The 17,950-nt window shown below is 36.5% G+C and overlaps 1 protein-coding gene across 3 annotated transcripts; it reads left to right on the top strand.

Annotated features, from left to right (window-relative positions):
* The first annotated feature begins 584 nt into the window (after positions 1 to 584).
* Positions 585 to 9,439, top strand: LOC117277775 (uncharacterized). 3 transcript variants are annotated; one of them, XM_070182865.1, is made up of 9 exons: positions 585 to 888; positions 1,791 to 1,895; positions 5,976 to 6,097; positions 6,224 to 6,332; positions 7,321 to 7,949; positions 8,032 to 8,158; positions 8,235 to 8,513; positions 8,600 to 8,719; positions 8,790 to 9,439. In XM_070182865.1, the coding sequence occupies exons 2-9, from the start codon at positions 1,866 to 1,868 to the stop codon at positions 9,276 to 9,278; spliced, it is 1,905 nt and encodes a 634-aa protein (XP_070038966.1). In that variant the 5' UTR covers positions 585 to 888; positions 1,791 to 1,865; the 3' UTR covers positions 9,279 to 9,439. The 3 variants fall into 3 exon arrangements, with proteins under 3 accessions (XP_070038966.1, XP_070038965.1, XP_070038967.1); XM_070182864.1 differs by having other exon boundaries at positions 599 to 888; positions 1,776 to 1,895; XM_070182866.1 differs by lacking the exons at positions 585 to 888; positions 1,791 to 1,895; positions 5,976 to 6,097 and adding an exon at positions 6,789 to 7,246 and having other exon boundaries at positions 6,252 to 6,332.
* The last annotated feature ends 8,511 nt before the right edge of the window (positions 9,440 to 17,950 follow it).

The raw sequence follows: 17,950 nt of genomic DNA, 5'->3' as shown, positions 1-17,950 counted from the left end.
TGAATTTTCGGATATCTAAAAATCTGAAGTACCAAATCCAATATTCAATCCAAAATTCAAAAATTTTAAAAATTAAATCTAAAATCCAATCTGTAATCTGAAAATCCAAACTAAAAATTCAAAAAATTCGATCTTTGGTTTGGGTTTCGGGTTTGCCCAAACTATGCCTACCCCTATTTTCCATTATTATTTTTCTACTCCTTCACAAATTCTTTATTTTCTTTGGTTTGAAATCACAAAAACTCTCTTCATTGTTCTGTCCGGGTTTGTCCTTCTCAATCACATGCTTGCTGGTACGTTTCTAACCTTTTTTCTCCGGTATATTTTTAATCATTATTTAGCATTAAGGCAGCTTTTGTTCTGATCATATATGTTTTTCTTGTTTACCATTATATAGAAGTGAGAGTTAAAAATGGACGAACACTCATAAAATGGTAATTACAATTGTTTGTCATGGGCACTTTTGTATTTTACTTTTCAATATCAACCATTTCATTCTCCTCATTTTCATGACACGTGTTGCTCTTTGTATTTTTATCTTCCACTTCCATTTTCCATTTTACAATTTCCACTTCACTAGCAGCCATTTTGTTATTCCTCCTTCTTCTTCTACAAAAAATGCTATGTTCTTCTTCTCTCGTTTTTTCCTCTTCTTCATTTTGCTGTTATTTTCTTTTTGATTTTTGAAGTGTTGCACGTGAGTAATTTCTTTTACTTTAATAAAAATTTTAGATTTTAACCTAAGATTTGAAATTGGGGTTTTAAAAATTCAATGTAACCAAGCAACTAAATAGCAAATATGATTTTTTGGAGCGCAAGAGGAATAAACGGGTGAAGGATGCAAAGAAACTACTTTTATAGTGATCTGTGAGCGGCTCACATTGAGAGGTAATAAATAAACTTCTTTCTTCCTGAGAAAACTTTAAGAACCTTTTTTTTTTTGGTTTATTTTCATTTTCATATCGATTGTCATGATTTTCGTTAATTGCTATTTCTTACTTATATATAAAAAAGTGGATTGTACTTACGAATTTCAGACACATTGCTATTTCATTTATAAGAAAATGGTTCCAAGATGACAACCTAACATGCTTCATTCAATTTTTTTTTGGGACTGAAATTGGGTGTTGATTTAATTTCTACTTTTGTCATGTTTTGTTCGTGTCTTCTTCTTGTGTACTTATGATTTTTTTTTTTTATATTTCCTTTTTTCTTACCCATTTTATACATACATGTTCTAGTTTATCACTGATTTGCATATGTCTAAGATTTCATAGATATTATCAGTCCAGTTCCTTCTCCCCTTTCTTTTACTGCTCTAACTTTATTATTTCAAACTTTGCTGAGATTGAATTGAAAGATGAGGGTGCTATCTTAGTTGCAAATGCATTAGAAGATTTGAGCTTTCCTCGGATAAGGTAGCCATGAAAGTTGATAGCTTAAGACTGTCCAAATAAATGACATTGTGTGTTTCTACTTCGTTGTTCTACCTTTATTGAGCGTCAAAAAATTACATAGGGACATGTATCCAACTTAAGTTGTTGCTCGTTGTGTTAACACCCTCAATATCATCTTGTCTTTGAAAAAGATCCAAGAAGCATAATAATATTATGATTTATGTGAGGATAAAAAATAATATCTTCTACATAATAAGAAAAATATATTTATTATTACCTATTGGATTCATTTCTTGTGTCAATATTGTAGCTTATTTAATGAATCTAATTATAGATTAAATTACTGTGCTTTTAAGGTTAAAGTTTTAATGAACTCAGGTTATTGAACAACAGGGATAATGGAGATCGCTCTGCTGATGTTTGATAAGATGCTTTCTGAGGATCTTGGCTCATGGATGTCAATTATATATGGATATTCTGAAAAGGGCTTGTAAAGAGGTAACTAGGTTAATCTACATTCATACGGAGGACTGTCTGAACCTTGATATTGTCACTTTTGTTTATCCTAGATGCCTGTAAAGAATTTGGTGTGTTTTGTTTAGGAAAGGAGTGCATGATTCCACTAATTAGTTTTACTACTGTTGATATATGTGTCATAGATGTATAATGGAAAACTCAATGTCATTTAGAAAGCCCAAAAAGTTCTCTCCTTGAGGCTTATTTTTCCCTCTACTTTACATGTACGCATAATTCAAACATATATAAAAGGATAAGGTATTTACTAGGATAAATACTACTGTAATCAGTGGCGGATCTACATGTTATTTTTAGGTGCTCAAGCACCCATTATCTTTAACAAGATGTAGTAAATTTGTATAGGTATTTGTAAAAATATTTAGATAAATATTGAGTAAGCACCCATAACTAAACTCCTTTATCCTCTTCTTTCAGATTTTTTATCAGTGAGCACTCATGTCAAGCTTGCGAACCTTTTCAATTATGTGTTAAATTTGAAATGAGATTTTAATCTATATCATTGACCTCTTAGATGATAATCTTATAATATTCTTATTTATCTTTTTTTTTTAAAATAGTATGTCTCCTGATTGCTGGTAATTTAAATGCATAGTTTAAAATTTATAATGGATCCACATGCAATTAAATAGTTGACTGAGGTGTCGTCAAGTGTTCATTATTCTAGATTGCTGGTGAAGCAGGCACATACTCCAGAAATTGAGCAACCTACATCTATAAATGATAAGTGTGTGTATGTATAGGTAGCGATATATCTCTTGCTATATGTTGAGCATTGTCTGAACTCACTTCACATTCACAATTGTACGAAAATAGCAATGTGTTACTTTATTTGAAGTATCTTACCAGATTTCTTTCTTTTTGTATTTCAGAATATGCATATCATAATATTAATCAAATACTATTCTAAGATATACAATAACTAAGATTAATGACTAGATAATTTCCTTTTGAAGTGCTACAGAGATCAACAACTCCAAGTCTGTTTTGAACTCGGGAAATGCATTTTTATGAATGTAACACCAACTTCTTGATAACCTCTTAAAATATGTACTATTTCTTAAAGTAACAGAGTTCTCACAGTTTTAAATCTTTTTAAAAAATCATCTCTACAGCAAAAGTTTACTTGCAATGTGAACTGCAACAGTCACTACTAGAAATCAGGTGATTTCCGTTTAAGACTTTTCGACCGAAATCGGTCGGAAACAAACCCGACCGAAATCGGTCGGAAATAAGAGTATTTGGTCGCAAAAGTCAACAAAAAAATTTTGACAAAAAAAAAAACTATTCCGACCGATTTCGGTCGGAAATTGGTCAAATATTTGGTCATACTTGTATATAATGTACAAAAATAATTATTTATTAAAACTTTTCCAAATTTCCGACCGAATTCGGTCGGAAATGGGTCAAATATTAAGTCATAATTGTATAAAATGTACAAAAATAATTATTTATTAAAAGTTTTCCAAATTTCCGACGATTTCGGTCGGAAATTGGTCAAATATTTGGTATTTATTAAAGATTTTCCAACTTTCCGACCGATTTCGGTCGGAAATTGGTCAAATATTTGGTCATGCGTGTATATAATGTACAAAAATAATTATTTATTAAAAGTTTTGCAAATTTCCGGTCAAAAATAGGTCAAATATTTGGTCATACTTGTATATAATGTACAAAAATAATTATTTATTAAAAGTTTTCCAACTTTCCGACCGATTTCGGTCGGAAATTGGTCAAATATTTGGTCATACGTGTATATAATGTACAAAAATAATTATTTATTAAAATATTTCCAAATTTCCGACCGAAATCGGTCGGAAAGTTTGAAATAATTATATATATATATATATATATAGAGAGAGAGAGAGAGACATCTTAATATAGCTAATGTTATATCGAATATAGCTTATATACTATACACTTAATATATATGTCACGACCCCAAATTTTCTCCGTAGGATGTCGTGATGGCACTAGTCTCTAAGACTAGGTAAGTCTATCAATGCGGAATAAAAATTTAAATCTGAAATAAATAAATTACAATTCAAACAATTTCAACTCCCAAAATCCGGTAGAAATAAGTCATAAGCTTCTAAAAATTTATCCTCAATGTCTCTATATATATCAAGGTTTAAAGAAAATAAGGAAGCAAAAAGATGTGCAGAAGCGTAGTATGAGTACACAATAGTGGTACCCAGTAAGTGTCAAGCCTAACCTCGATAGAGTAGTGACGAGGTCACGTCAGGCCCTACTAAAAAAATAATAATTAACTTGCCAAAATATTTCAACAACAATATTTTTCCACAATAAAGAGCTCACGACTCATGCCAACATAAATCATCAATAATATTTTTCCACACTAAAGAGCTCACGACTCCATCACAATGAGTACAAAAATCTTACAAAAATATTCAGGAATAAATAATTCAGCAAAATAATATTTCAAAATCTTTAATACGTTGCTTCAATACCAAATTTAAAAATGTCAAATACTTCATATTGATAATATTTAATTTAAAAAAAATCAACTTCAAATAATGCACAGAATAAAAGAAACCAAGTTTCAACTAAACATGTAAAACAATTAGCAGGAAAAAGTCAAGCAACTTTAAAACATTAAATCAATGATGAAGAATATATCCGAATAAAATAGTTTTATTAATGCCCAACAGTGATCAACACAATTTAAAAATATAATCTTTCACATTTAGCCCGTGTACACACTCGTCATCTCGTGTACACGACTTTCAACACATTATAATTTATCACTTCAATACCAATCCTAGGAAAACTTTTCCCCACACAAGGTTAGACAAGTCACTTACCTCGATTTGCTCCAATTTAACCAAGTAGTATGCCTTTTCCTCGATTTTCCGACTCCGATCGACTCGTATCTAGTCATAATTAATTCGATACAGTCAAACAAAATTATAGGAATCAATTTCTTAAGAAAATATTACATCTTTCAATAAAATCCGAAATTAGTTCAAAAATCACTCGTGGAGCCCATGTCTCGGAATCCAGTGAAACTTATAAAATCCGAAATATAGCTAATGTTATATCGAATATAGCTTATATACTATACACTTAGTATATATATATATATATATATATATATGGGATGTATATATAGTATATATATAGACATCTTAATATAGCTAATGTTATATCGAATATAGCTAATATACTACACACTTAGTATGTATATTATACTATACTATATATACATCTCTCTCTCTCTCATATATATATATATATATATATATATATATATATATATATATATATATATATATACTATACTATACTATATTATGCAATTAATTGATAATTACTTTAAGTATAAAAGTGTAATAGTTACAATTAGCTTATAGATATTGATAATTATACTAAGTAGAAGTGTACGCACTAAGGACATATCCTTAAGTAATTTTAGTGATTTACTAGCCTATACATTATTAATTATACACTAAGTAAAAGTTTATTAATGGTATACATGAAAAATATATATATATACTATACTATACTATATTATGCAATTAATTGATAATTACTTTAAGTATAAAAGTGTAATAGTTACAATTAGCTTATAGATATTGATAATTATACTAAGTAGAAGTGTACGCACTAAGGACATATCCTTAAGTAATTTTAGTGATTTACTAGCCTATACATTATTAATTATACACTAAGTAAAAGTTTATTAATGGTATACATGAAAAATATTAGTGATTATTTAATTATCTTAAATTGATAACTAAAGTAAGTAGAAATATATTAGTTGCATAGTTAATTAATATTAATAATTAATTAGCTAGTATCATTAATTTTGGTTTATATTATTACATGGTAGATTCTAAATAAATACGTCTTTCTCACCAAAATTATGGGTCATTATCTAGATTATTTTGTTTCTATCAATAAACATGCCTCAGCAAAAGCCTAACTTTTCTTTACTCTTTCTCTGCCTCACTTACGCCTTTCTCTTTCTCTTTGACCTTTCTCTTTCTTTTTGACCTTTCTCTTTATCTTTCTCTTTCTCAGCAAATCCCATCATCACCAGCGTCGTCGGCACTCAACCCAAGGGGCCATTATCGTCGGCAATCCAAGCGGCCATTGTCGTCGGCAATCCAAGCGGTCGGCACTCTGACTCCTCTCCATCTCCGGTAAGTTTTCTTTTTGGGGATGGTTTGAGGTCGTTTTTGGGTGAGTGTTGTGAATGTTGTTTCTTTTGGTTTTGTTGCTACTGCTATTCTCATCTCTATGTATCTTATTATGGCTATTTTTGAAAGGTTTCTCAGACCACCCTCGCCAGATTTGACTCCCTCCGCCCACCGCCGCCACGTTGATATTGAGTCACAGTTAGGATTCAACCCAAAACTTGGCTATTCTACTCCTAAAGTAAGTAGAATATTGTTTGCTATCCCAGCTAATATAATATCAATTAATTGTCAAGGTGTTTGAGCATAGAGAAAATGATATAGATGTTTGAACATGATAGTGTATTTTTAAAATATTTGATGGGTATTTATTTTTTTGTAATTTTGTTTGGGTTGATTTGTGTGGAAAATAAATTGTTTGGCAGCTCATATATTCAGAAAGTTCTATTTTTGATGAGGAAAACTGATAATCTCTCGATGTATTTGATAATAAAATAATGACTAGTATATGTTTTAGTAATTTCTATTAAAATTTGATGAGTATTAATTTTTTGTATGATAACTAACAGTTGACAACATATATAGGAAGTTAGAAATCCTACTTGTTATCCACTAAGCTATTTTCACTCTCTTCAAGAATATGTATTTGGAATATGTTAGCTTGCTAAATAAGAGATTCTAGAATTGTCATATTCAGGCTGGCCAAATAAGAAGATCATACTTTTTCGATGCAAGTGGTTTGACCCAACACCTAGAAGAGGTACAAATGTACACCCGCAGTACAACATAATTGAGGTTAATAAAAAGAGGGAGTATGATCACTATGATCCTTTTATAATTGCAGAAAGAGTTAGGCAAGTGTACTATGCTCCATATCCATTGCGGAGGGATAAGGCTGATTGGTTGGTTGTAATAAAAACAAAGCCTGTTGGTAGGGTGGAAGTTGAGAATGTGCTAGATGTTGCTTACCAAAACGATACCTCAAGTGTTAACCAAATGGTGGATGATCAGTTAAAAAATTACTTGGAGCACCCTCAACGCATATTAGAAGAAGTTGATATGGAGGAAATAACAATCATAGAAAATGAGGATGAAATAAGTGAAGAGGAAGGATTTTCAGACGAGGAAGGATACGTCGACGAAGACGACTAGCATGTTAGTTTTTTCAAGCGCTCTCAACTTATATAGATTTATATTCTCAATTCTAACATGTTCTTTAATTTATGCAGATGGCCGGTAGGGGTCGAGGTAGGTCTAGAAATGATAAAAGGCCTATTGATCATGATAATGGTGCTACACCCACGCTTCCTTCCACTCCACACTTGCATCCCTATGTTGCTGATGGCCAGAAGCAATCTTCTAGCCACAAATCTATTCCACCACATCCATCTACTCATCATACTACCCATCATTCGCCCGCCCAGCAGTATTATCACCATTCTCTGCCACAGGGCTATACCCCGCTTCCTCCTCATGATCCTACCAGTACTAACATGGGTGCATCGAGTCACCAGTCACAGATCCATATGGTACGCCCGTCATCTACTCCATTTGCTTCATCTCCAGCCGGATCGCATCCATGTAGATTTCAGCCAGCCGGATCGCAACAGTGGTCTAGATCGCAACAGGGGTCTAGATCGATGCAGGGGTGTGGATCACAACCATCTTCATCAAGGACCCTGTCTCCCTCTCCACGGAGTTCGTCTCCTAGAATTTATAGACTCGGTCTTTGGAATAGTAGCACTGAGCCAGATGCCCCCCCTTCTGCGCACACTTCAGATTCATCGGAGAATGATGATCCAGATGATGTGCGTTATGATCGTTATCATAGGATCATCATCAGGCCTGAGGGTAATGGGTAAGATTTACTTTTTACTTCTTTATTTTTGCTGAATTATAATAGCTACTCTTGTTTATTTAATGTAATTTCTATGTTGCAGGTTCATTCCTAATCATCAGGTTACAAAGATAATCACTGATATTCTTGGCGGGTTGTATAATGCACCCTATCCAACTTGGAGTGACTTTCCAGAGGATCTTGTGCAACAAATGTTCAACCAATTTAAGGTTTTAATACAATTCTTATCTATTTAAGCATTATATTAACAATATTTTCATCTAAAATTATATACTTTATTTGCAGACTAAGTGTGCCTGGGAGGACCGGTATAACCGTGAAATTTATAAAAATTGGGAGTACAAATACCGTAAGAGACTCTCTGATTCCTTTAGCTCCGCTCGAAAGGTTAGAAAGAAGCCTTCATGGGTTCTACCGGATGTATGGGTGGATCTTCAAAGGTATTGGGCCACCGAGAAATTCGAGAAGCAGAGTGAACTGGGAAAGAAGGCCCGAGCATCTGAGAAGGGTGGCTCCTTGCATTGTCTGGGTTCAAGGAGCATGGGGGATACGAGGAGACAAATGGTAATTCCTTAAAATATTTCGGTCTATTTTTATCAAACTATATTTATATATGTTACTTTTGTTAACACGTTTTATTATATTTGTAGGAAAAAAAATATGGGAGGAAGATGAGTCATGATGAGTTCTTCATGGTGACTCACATCCGGAAGAAGAAGGCACCGACAGATCCAACTAGATGGGTCGAGAACCGGGCAGAGACTACACATGTAAGTTTCATAACTAGTATAAATGTTTATAATATTATATAGTTAGTAATTTTCTATCTTCTAAATAAAGGGTCGCTACAAGATTAATTTGGAGGAGTACACTCAGAGCTTGCCACCGAATGAGCAAGGCGACCGCCCGCCCATTTTAGACGAAGAAGCGCAGAGGATATGGTTGGATGTTGTCGATGGTCCTAAAAAGGGGATAGCATACGGCCTTCCAGATAAATCATTTCGGCGCTACAAGGCTGGATTGCAAGGTATAGGGACTTCCGCCCAAGGCGAGGCGATTGATAGGTCGACTATATCGTCTATGGAACATAAGATCGCGAAGCTGACAGCAGAGCTAGAAGAGACAAAGGCTAGAGAAAAAATGAGAGATGAACAATTTGGTACCCTTCAAGTTCAACTAGAAAGAAGGGACGAACAATTTAATCTCCTTCAAGGTCAGCTGGCCAATCTTCTTGCTAGTGGTGCTTTTTTCATTCCCCGGTCTCGTGATCCTTCCCCATGTGCCGATGATGAAGGTTCTAGGAGTGAAGATAGAGATGATGCTAGATAAAAAAAACTCATTGAATGGTGTGTATTGCTAAACAAAGTATTGAACTTGTCAATATTTAGTTGAGAGTAATTTTGAATGATGATTATATTGTTATTTTGTTATTAAACATTTTAGTAGTTGTTGTTAGATAATGGTTGTTAGTGTTAGTTAATAGTTTTTGTTAGTTAATTGTTGTTATTGTTGTTATTAGTATATTCATTGTTGTTGATTAATTATGGTTGAATGGCAGCAATGTAATGCTGCCATTATAGGATGGATATTGGTTGTAATTGGTAGGTGGTGTAGCACAAAAATAGGTATTTTATGTCCAGGTTTTACCCAGATATCCGACCGAATTCGGTCGGAAATTAATTTTTTTTGCCCAGAAATTCATAATTTCCGACCGAATTCGGTCGGCAATTTCAAATAAATTCTCCAGTTTATGGAAATTTCCGACCGAATTCGGTCGGAAATTATGAATTTATATTTATTTTTTAAAATAAATTAACAATTTATTACAATTTACAACTAATTATTTAATTAAATACAATTATTTTTTTAAAAAATTTCCGACCGAATTTGGTCGGAAAATAAAAAATTAAAAAATTAATAGTTTCCGACCGATTTCGGTCGAAAATTTGAAAATAAAATAAAATAAAAAATTAATAGTTTTCGACCGATTTTAGTCGGAAATTTGAAAATTAAAATATATATATATTTAATTGTTTTCGACCGATTTCGGTCGGAAATTAAAGTTTGATAGTGAGTCAACGCGTTGATGTTTTCGACCGAATTCGGTCGGAAATTTCCGACCAATTTCGGTCGGTACACGTTTGCGACCATCGTTTTCCCGACCAATTAAAATCGGTCGGAATTCGGTCGAAAATTATCAATTTTCGACCAATTTAGGTCGGAAATAGCGGACGAAATTATACTGTTTTTTAGTAGTGAGTTTTACCTGCAATGTGGCATATGTTGTGTTTGAAAGTTGATGCCCGTGTCAAGGGTGTGAATGACTGGCACACTCGAATCTATTAATAAATTTAAATTCTTAAAAAATGACTTGGTATTTTGTTTACCCAAACTAACAGTTTTGTGTTATCATATAGAATAACGATACTTACATCTAAGCTGCTCCTGCTGGAATCTATAGTCCCTATCACTGTGAACCTTCCCTAAAAAAATTTAATATACATTTTTTGAAAAGTGTGGGAATGTAATTAGTAAAAAGGTGCTTAATTTTAAGGGACATGATACTCTTGTGTATTTGATATGCCTTTATCAGAAAGAGAACTTGCAGGACTCATTTGATGATATGTTATCTTATTTGACATTGCCTAGGTGAAAACAGAACGATCTTATTGTACTATTTCTATGAAAATCATAACAAAGAGGAAGTTCGACAAAGCTACACATGAGTTTAACAGGATATATTTGGTGCACCAGGTATTTGGAAATTTTTAGACAATGCATTACAAGTTTGAAGAGCAACATAGTAATAGACTGCATAGGAATGTTATAGTAAAGAGATGTGTTGCTGCAAAACTAAAGCATGGAAAAGGTGGAGCCACATTGAAAGAAAGAATAGGACAAGGAGATAATTCATAAAGATTGCGTTGGTTTGAGAAGATGATGAGAACAATCTCAGTTATATATGTTGACTTAGTTTTTCAGTCTAAGTGATGTTTCAACTGGGAATTCTTTTCGTGATGCTACTTTATCTTTTACATTTATCCAAACAAGCAAATTTTATATCCTTTGGCATTTGAAACCTTATATTTGCAGGTTACTCTACCACAGGAGAAAAAAATTCGAACTCTTCTTATCCTCAAAGATCTCCATCATATGTATTGGAGAAAATAGTTTCAGATACCTTTTGCATATGCTGCTAAAATAACTTATTTATATATATTAGTCATGTTGGGCTCGTGCATAGCACGGGTTTCTCTGAGAAGTTCACTACTAAGGATCAATTGGCTAATCCCATGTAGAAAGGCCTCTAAATGAAGTCCAATTATGTTGTCTCAGTTTGGGATTAGATTAAGTTGGGCTTTTTCTTTATTGAAAGACAAGGCCCGTTTTATTTAAAAACATACTATTTGCTTACACCAAACTTAAGGCCGGAGATTACTGATTTCGGATTTGAAAATTCAACAAACACATGATAAAATAATGAACTTTTATAAAGTAATATAGTTTAGAGCCTAATTATCATATGTAATTATAGTTTGTCTAATTATCATTCGTAATTATTGTTCAATTGTTACCAGCTTGTATTACTTGTATTTATTATCTCTAAATGGTTGTATCGACGCACACAATACACTATGCACTGAACCACTGTATCACTATATATGACTTCATACATTGTATATACTGTATTTACCGCTGGAATTTACCTACAAAATTGTTTAACCTTAAAATTGGATAACAATTAAACTTATAATGCGGTTTTAAGGACACGTGATTTCAGCTAATACCAATTGATAAATATAAGGATGAGTAATAGAAACTAACAATAAAATAAAGCAAACCAGTGTTAGAATGGAGTTCAGTCCTCGAGTTTGGATACTCTCGAACTGGTTGATGCAAGAACAAATGAAGTATAACAAGCTGATGAACAATAGTATAAACGAGAAATAGAATTATATTATCTTTTTTATCTATCAACCGTGTGCTACAAAATGATTAGAATCCTCCTTTATATAGTAGAGGAATTCTACTTATGGTATAATTCAAATTACAAAAGAAAATTCCATGATTAGCTAATTAACCGTTTCTGATTTAATCCGTTCTGAGATTTACGCCATGATCCTCAACCAGTTACCGAGATTTACGTCGTGATCCTCGACCAGTCACAGATATCTCGCTTTTCTGTTACTATGCTATCTTCGATCTTGCTTGATGTCTGTTTCATTTGGCTTCGATCGCTACTAGCCTCGATCTCGACAGGTACATCGGTTCTGAACTCGGTTCCTTGTCCTCGTGATTTAATCTGTTCCATTATTCGATGCAATCTCCCGGTCTCGGTCAAATAGTAAAATCGAGTGGGCCCGATTTTAACCGTATACAGATAGTCCCTTTATTTTATGGAGTATAAAGACAAGAAACGAATTGAGTCTTCGATTTTTCTACCTCGACCTGTCATGACGTCATCCTCGTGACGTAAGCGACGGAAGTGACCAAAACGTCCCGTCTGTACAGTTATCAAGGAATTAAATGTGCGTCAGTCGATGGTCGGCCACCGCCAATTTTGAACTGTCGTTGTGAAATCTATAAATAGCTCTTCTCTTCATCATTTCGAACTTTTACTTTCAAATTTCTAATCTCCAAAGTTTTTTACATCTTCTAAGTTCTTCATCTTTAAATCTACGATTTTCACTGCTAACCTCTTCTTAGAACACCAAATCTTATCATCTCCATCAATTTTTAGCTTCAAATCCAAATGGTGAAAACGTCAAAAAGTGTTCCTCAGAAGAAAAACGCTTCTTAATCGCGGCCGGCCGGCGACAAAATACCGGTGGAGCCGCGCCCTGAGGAGTGTGTTTCCGGGGGTGCGTCCTCACTTCTGACTTTAAGACCGATAAAGCCTCGTCGATTCCCGGTCGATGCAAACCAGTATCGAGGTATATATGCTCGATAACTGAGGGATACCTTAAGCAGGTAAAGAAAGACTGCAACTATGAGGGCAAAGAAGTGGTGATTCCGACCCCCGAAGAGGACATCACCACCCATGTGGAAGGGTTTCTAAGTGTTTACACTTACCCTTTCACGTTGGGCCCCCTCGACCCGCCGTAATTGATTTTTGCCGTCAATATCAAATAACCCTAGGCCAAATTCATCCTTCCTTTTGGAGAATTATTATTTTTCTCTGATTCTTCGTGAGCAAAGTTGAGGGGATATCTTTCACCCTCGACCACCTTATCAAGTTGTACAGCCCCCGCCTTTATCGAGGCGGTTTAATAAAACTCCAATGCCGGGCTACCAAAATATTGTTCTCGAGTATAGACGAGGATAAGGACTGAGGCTGGATGGGCCGGTTTGTTCGAGGGAGGACTTCCGACCTAATCCCGGACAAGAAGATACCATTTCTCGAGAAATGGAATATGAAGCGTAAGTACAATCCTACTGTTAGCTCATATTTATTGTTTAACTCATTTGCTTCTTCTCATCGATATCCTTTTCCGTGATGTGGTGGTCGCTTGGATGCCTAGTGCAATTCCTAACCTCAAGAACTGGGTTCGGGACCTGGCCTCAACCTCTTCGTATGCCGAGCGCTCATGGCGCTATTTATCAAAGGGCCGATGGGAGGCCAAAACTCATGGTAAGCCCCTTTTCCACGTCTTTGATGATTTTGTTAAAGCATTTCTTACATAATTTCCTTACATTCAGGCCTTGGCAAAGATGCTGTCATGAGGCCCTTATCTGGTGAGAAGAAGACATCGATCCCGGTACCGATACCGGCAAAGGACAAAAAGAGGAAAACGACCTCAACCTTCGAGGATCCAGAACCTAAAAAGAAGAAGGCCCGTAAGCCGAAGAAGAACATCATCCTTCTGACCGAAGACTTTGTTCGGCGTCTAAGAGAGGAAGATGAAGAAGAGGAAGAAGACGACTTCGGGTTGGTGGCCCGAGTGAAAATGAGCACAGGCCCCAAAGGCCACTGAATCAGTGAAGGCTGCAGAGACTCCATCTCGAGATGAGGGGTCTTGGGAAGAGACATGGGCGAAGTCCCCGAGTCATCGAGTATTGAAGATGCCTCCCACCATAATGAGCCAACGATGGGTACGAATGCAGGGGCTGATCTAGAGGCCCCCTAATATGGAGAGAACTCCCCAAGTAATCCACTTGGGCAATAGAAATTGGAGGCTCCCCGCTACTCCCCTCGTTTTCCGAGGAGATGATTCAAGAGGCTCGAGCCTTGAAGACCCTCTCCATCGAAGGAGCCTACGAAAGGGAGGACCCCTTCCGTGATTATTTTACTGGGGTCAAAGATGCTACTGGATTGAGCGACTTGGAGGTCTCGAGGAAGGACTCGGGCGAGGCATCGAGCCTTTTCAACGAGGCGCAGCAAGCTCTGAATCGGGTAAGCCTTAACTCCCCTTGTTGGTATTACCCTTGTGTTCATTTTTCTCTTCCTATCGAACTTCTTTTCTTCTTTCTGCGTAGGCCTCAGTGCTTCATCGAGAAGTATTTTCTCGGTCTCGAGCTGAGATGAGTCGGTATGAGGCCGACCTCCGAGGGCTCATGGAGGAGAGAAATGACCTTAGACTTCTCTGTGGGCAAAAAGAAGAGGAGACCAAAGACCTCCGAGCTGAGTTGGCCAAGGCTCACCAAGATCAGACCGACCTAATCGAGCAAGTAATGAAAATCTTAATAGCTCATGGGCTCGATTCGGAAATGGTGGCTAACATTTCAATCTCACAGTTGCAGCAGAAGGTCGAGAAGATCGAGCAGTTCCGCGAGGAGGTCAATATGATAAAGGTGGAGTCCTTGGGGTGGAAAGAAGGTATGGACCGCTTTGCTGCAGAAAAAGAGACTGCTCGAGCCCAATTATCATCGGTCAAAAGCCAGCTTCAAGGCATGAAGGAAAAGAGCTCGGCTCAGGCAAAGAAAATAGAGGAGCTCGAGGTTCGGTTGGCTTCCGAACTTGCAAAGGCCAAATCTGAAGCCGAAAATGCAAAATTCGAGGCAGATACAATCGTGGCCGTCTACCGGGCCGATTCTGAAGCCGGTCAAGTTCAAGCGAGAGAGGCAGCCAAGACCGCTCAAACTCGAGCACATTGGATTGCTAAACTCACCAAATGCCAATCTCAAAGGGAAACCCTCGAGGAGATCCACGCTCGAGGTTTCGATCTTACCGATGAGATAATAAAGGCTAGGGAGTATGAAGCTGATTCTGGAGCGCTGGCCTCCTTCGATGATGATGATGATGACGCCGAGAGCAAGAGCGGGTCCGAGAGCAAGGGGGACCTCGATGGAGAAGAAGCTTCCCCCGGAGAAAATTAGAAACCTTAGGATTTTTCACTTTTGATCTTTTGTGTAGGATCCTGATCGGACCTTGTAAATATTCTCATATTTATAAATATTTCTTTCCTTTCCGACTTGTCTTTATTTCATTTTCTGCCTTGTAAAAATTTTGTTTCATTCATGCCTTATGAAACTTTTGTTCATAAGCTCGAGGCTTAGGTAATTTGATTGAAGCCGGACTAGTGTAGTTTTTATAATCGAGTGAGTACTTGCTCGAACTCGGAGAAGGGTGACCCTTAGGTTTTAATTGAGTGAGGATGATTTCTCGAACTCAAAAATAAAATGGCCCTTTAGGCTCTTGAATTAGGTCGATACGGCCATAGGAAAAAGAATGGCTTTCTCCCTCTTTTTGGCTTGAAAAGTTTGTTTTTTAATCATATAAAATCTATTGTGCCTTAGCATGAAATAAGGGATTTGCTCGAGAGTTCGAACGGTTCCGTATCCATTAAGGTTTTCAAGTATCGATATTACCGAGACCTTTTGTTTCGTAATGCCTTAGCATAAAATAAAGAATTTGTTCGAGAGTTCGAACAACTTTGTACCCACTAGGGTTTTCGAGGGTCGATATTATCGAAACCCTTAGTAAATTAGCCGAGGGTAGCCTTTTTAACCGGCTTATGAAAATATTCGAAGGCCTATTTTATAAAGAAAATCGGACGTCTCTGAATCGTGTTAATTTGGTCGTAGCCTTTAACTTGGGATTCGCCTTTTGGGCTTGTTCCCCTGTTATACTTCGAATTTGTTCAAAGTATCAGTCCCCAAGTGGGGTGGTCGTGGCCTATAAAATCGAGGGTTGCCTTTTTTAAGGTCTTATGATCTCGAGGTTTTAGTAATTCGATCATGTCGATCTTTTGGATGGCAGTCCCCGAGTGTGGGGTCAATTGTTCGAACTTTAGTTGTGACCGGCCCTTAAGTCAGTTTCCACAATAAATCACAAGCATGACATTGTAAAGTAAAACTTTCTTTAAGGCATGAAATATCTGGCAAGGAAAAATACTTTTTTCAATAGATTAACATGCATACATGTTTGCCATTAGGGCTCGAGTAATCTACATGGGCATGGTTCGTTCGACCGTTTGACCCTTACAAAATTTTCCTATCGAGACCCTGTCGGTACAAAGTATTTTTCTTGTAACTATCCGAGGGTGATGCCCCCCAGTATTTGAGGTTGATTATAAAGGAGCCTCAGATACAGTTGAATTGCTCTAAGTTAGCATGAACAATGGTTTCCTCGTTAAAAACCTCACCGGAAAAACCCATCTGGGATAAAAACCGGTCTAAGGAAAAAAGAGTGCAACGCGTGCTTTTAGACCTAAGAATTTTATGTTTGAAGAATCCTTTGATGTCTTCGATCAAACACCTGCAAATGGCTAATATAAAATATAAACGAAAATGAAGAAGGTCGTACCTTAGCAGTAATATCGTTTGAGGAGTGATATGTTCCAATTGTTTGGAAATTATTCGTCGTTTGTCATGCCAAGTTTATAGGATCCTTTTTCAATGATATCAAGGACCCGGTATGGTCCCTCCCAGTTCGGGCCAAGTTTTCCTTCGTTTAGGTCTCGAGTATTGAGGGTGACCTTCCTTAGAACCAAGTCTCCGATTTTGAAGTGTCGAAGATTGGCTCTTCGATTGTAGTACCTTTCGATCTGATGTTTCTGTGTGGCCATTCGAACGAGGGCGGCTACCCATTTTTCATCTAGCAATTTGAGGTTTGTATTTATAGCCTTGTGATTTAACTCTTTTGTTGCATATCGAAACCTGACGCTGGGTTCCCCGACTTCAACCGGGATCAGAGTTTCGGTGCCATATACTAAAGAGAACGGCGTTGCCCCTGTACTGGATTTTGACGTTGTTCGATATGCCCAAAGGACTTCGGGCAATATTTCTCTCCATTTTCCCTTAGCATTGTTCAATCTTTACTTCAGATTTTGAATGATGTCTTGTTCGTCACTTTGCTGCCGATGAACTACTTTCCATTGTTTCATACGATCTCGACAGGCATCTTGAATCGGCATATAATGTGGTCCCAGATGAAGTCTATGACTTCTTTCTCTCTAATTTTCTCGAAAGCTTGTGCTTTAACCCACTTAGAGAAATAGTCAGTCATAAACAAAATAAATTTAGCTTTACCTGGGGCCGATGGCAAAGGGCCGACGATATCCATTCCCCATTTCATGAATGGCCATGGGGATAAGACCGAGTAGAGTTTTTCTCCGGTCTAGTGAATCATCAGCGCATACATTTGACATTTGTCGCACTTTCGAACAAACTCTTTTGTATCTTTTTCCATATCGGCCCAGTAGTATCATGCTCTGATGACTTTGTGAACCAATGATTCGGCGCCAGAATGATTTCCCAAGGTGCCCTCGTGGATTTCTCGTAGGACGTAGTTGGTATCTCCTGGTTCCAAACATATTGCCAATGGTCCATCGAACATCCTTATATATAGTGTTCCATCTTCGGCCAGTGTGAATCGTGCGGCATTCGTACGTAGAGCCCTCGATTCTTTAGGATCCGATGGAAGTTTTCCGTTCTTTAGGTACTCAATATATTTGTTCCTCCAATCCCAGGTCAGACTTGTGGAGTTGATTTCGGTGTGGCCTTCTTCGATTACTGACATTGAAAGTTGTACAACAGTCCCCGAGCTAATTTTGCCGTCT

This window comes from Nicotiana tomentosiformis, chromosome 8 (genome assembly GCF_000390325.3).
Source record: "Nicotiana tomentosiformis chromosome 8, ASM39032v3, whole genome shotgun sequence".
NCBI lineage: Eukaryota > Viridiplantae > Streptophyta > Magnoliopsida > Solanales > Solanaceae > Nicotiana > Nicotiana tomentosiformis.
Note: the sequence above shows the minus strand (reverse complement) of the source record. Positions and strands in the feature narration are given on the sequence as shown.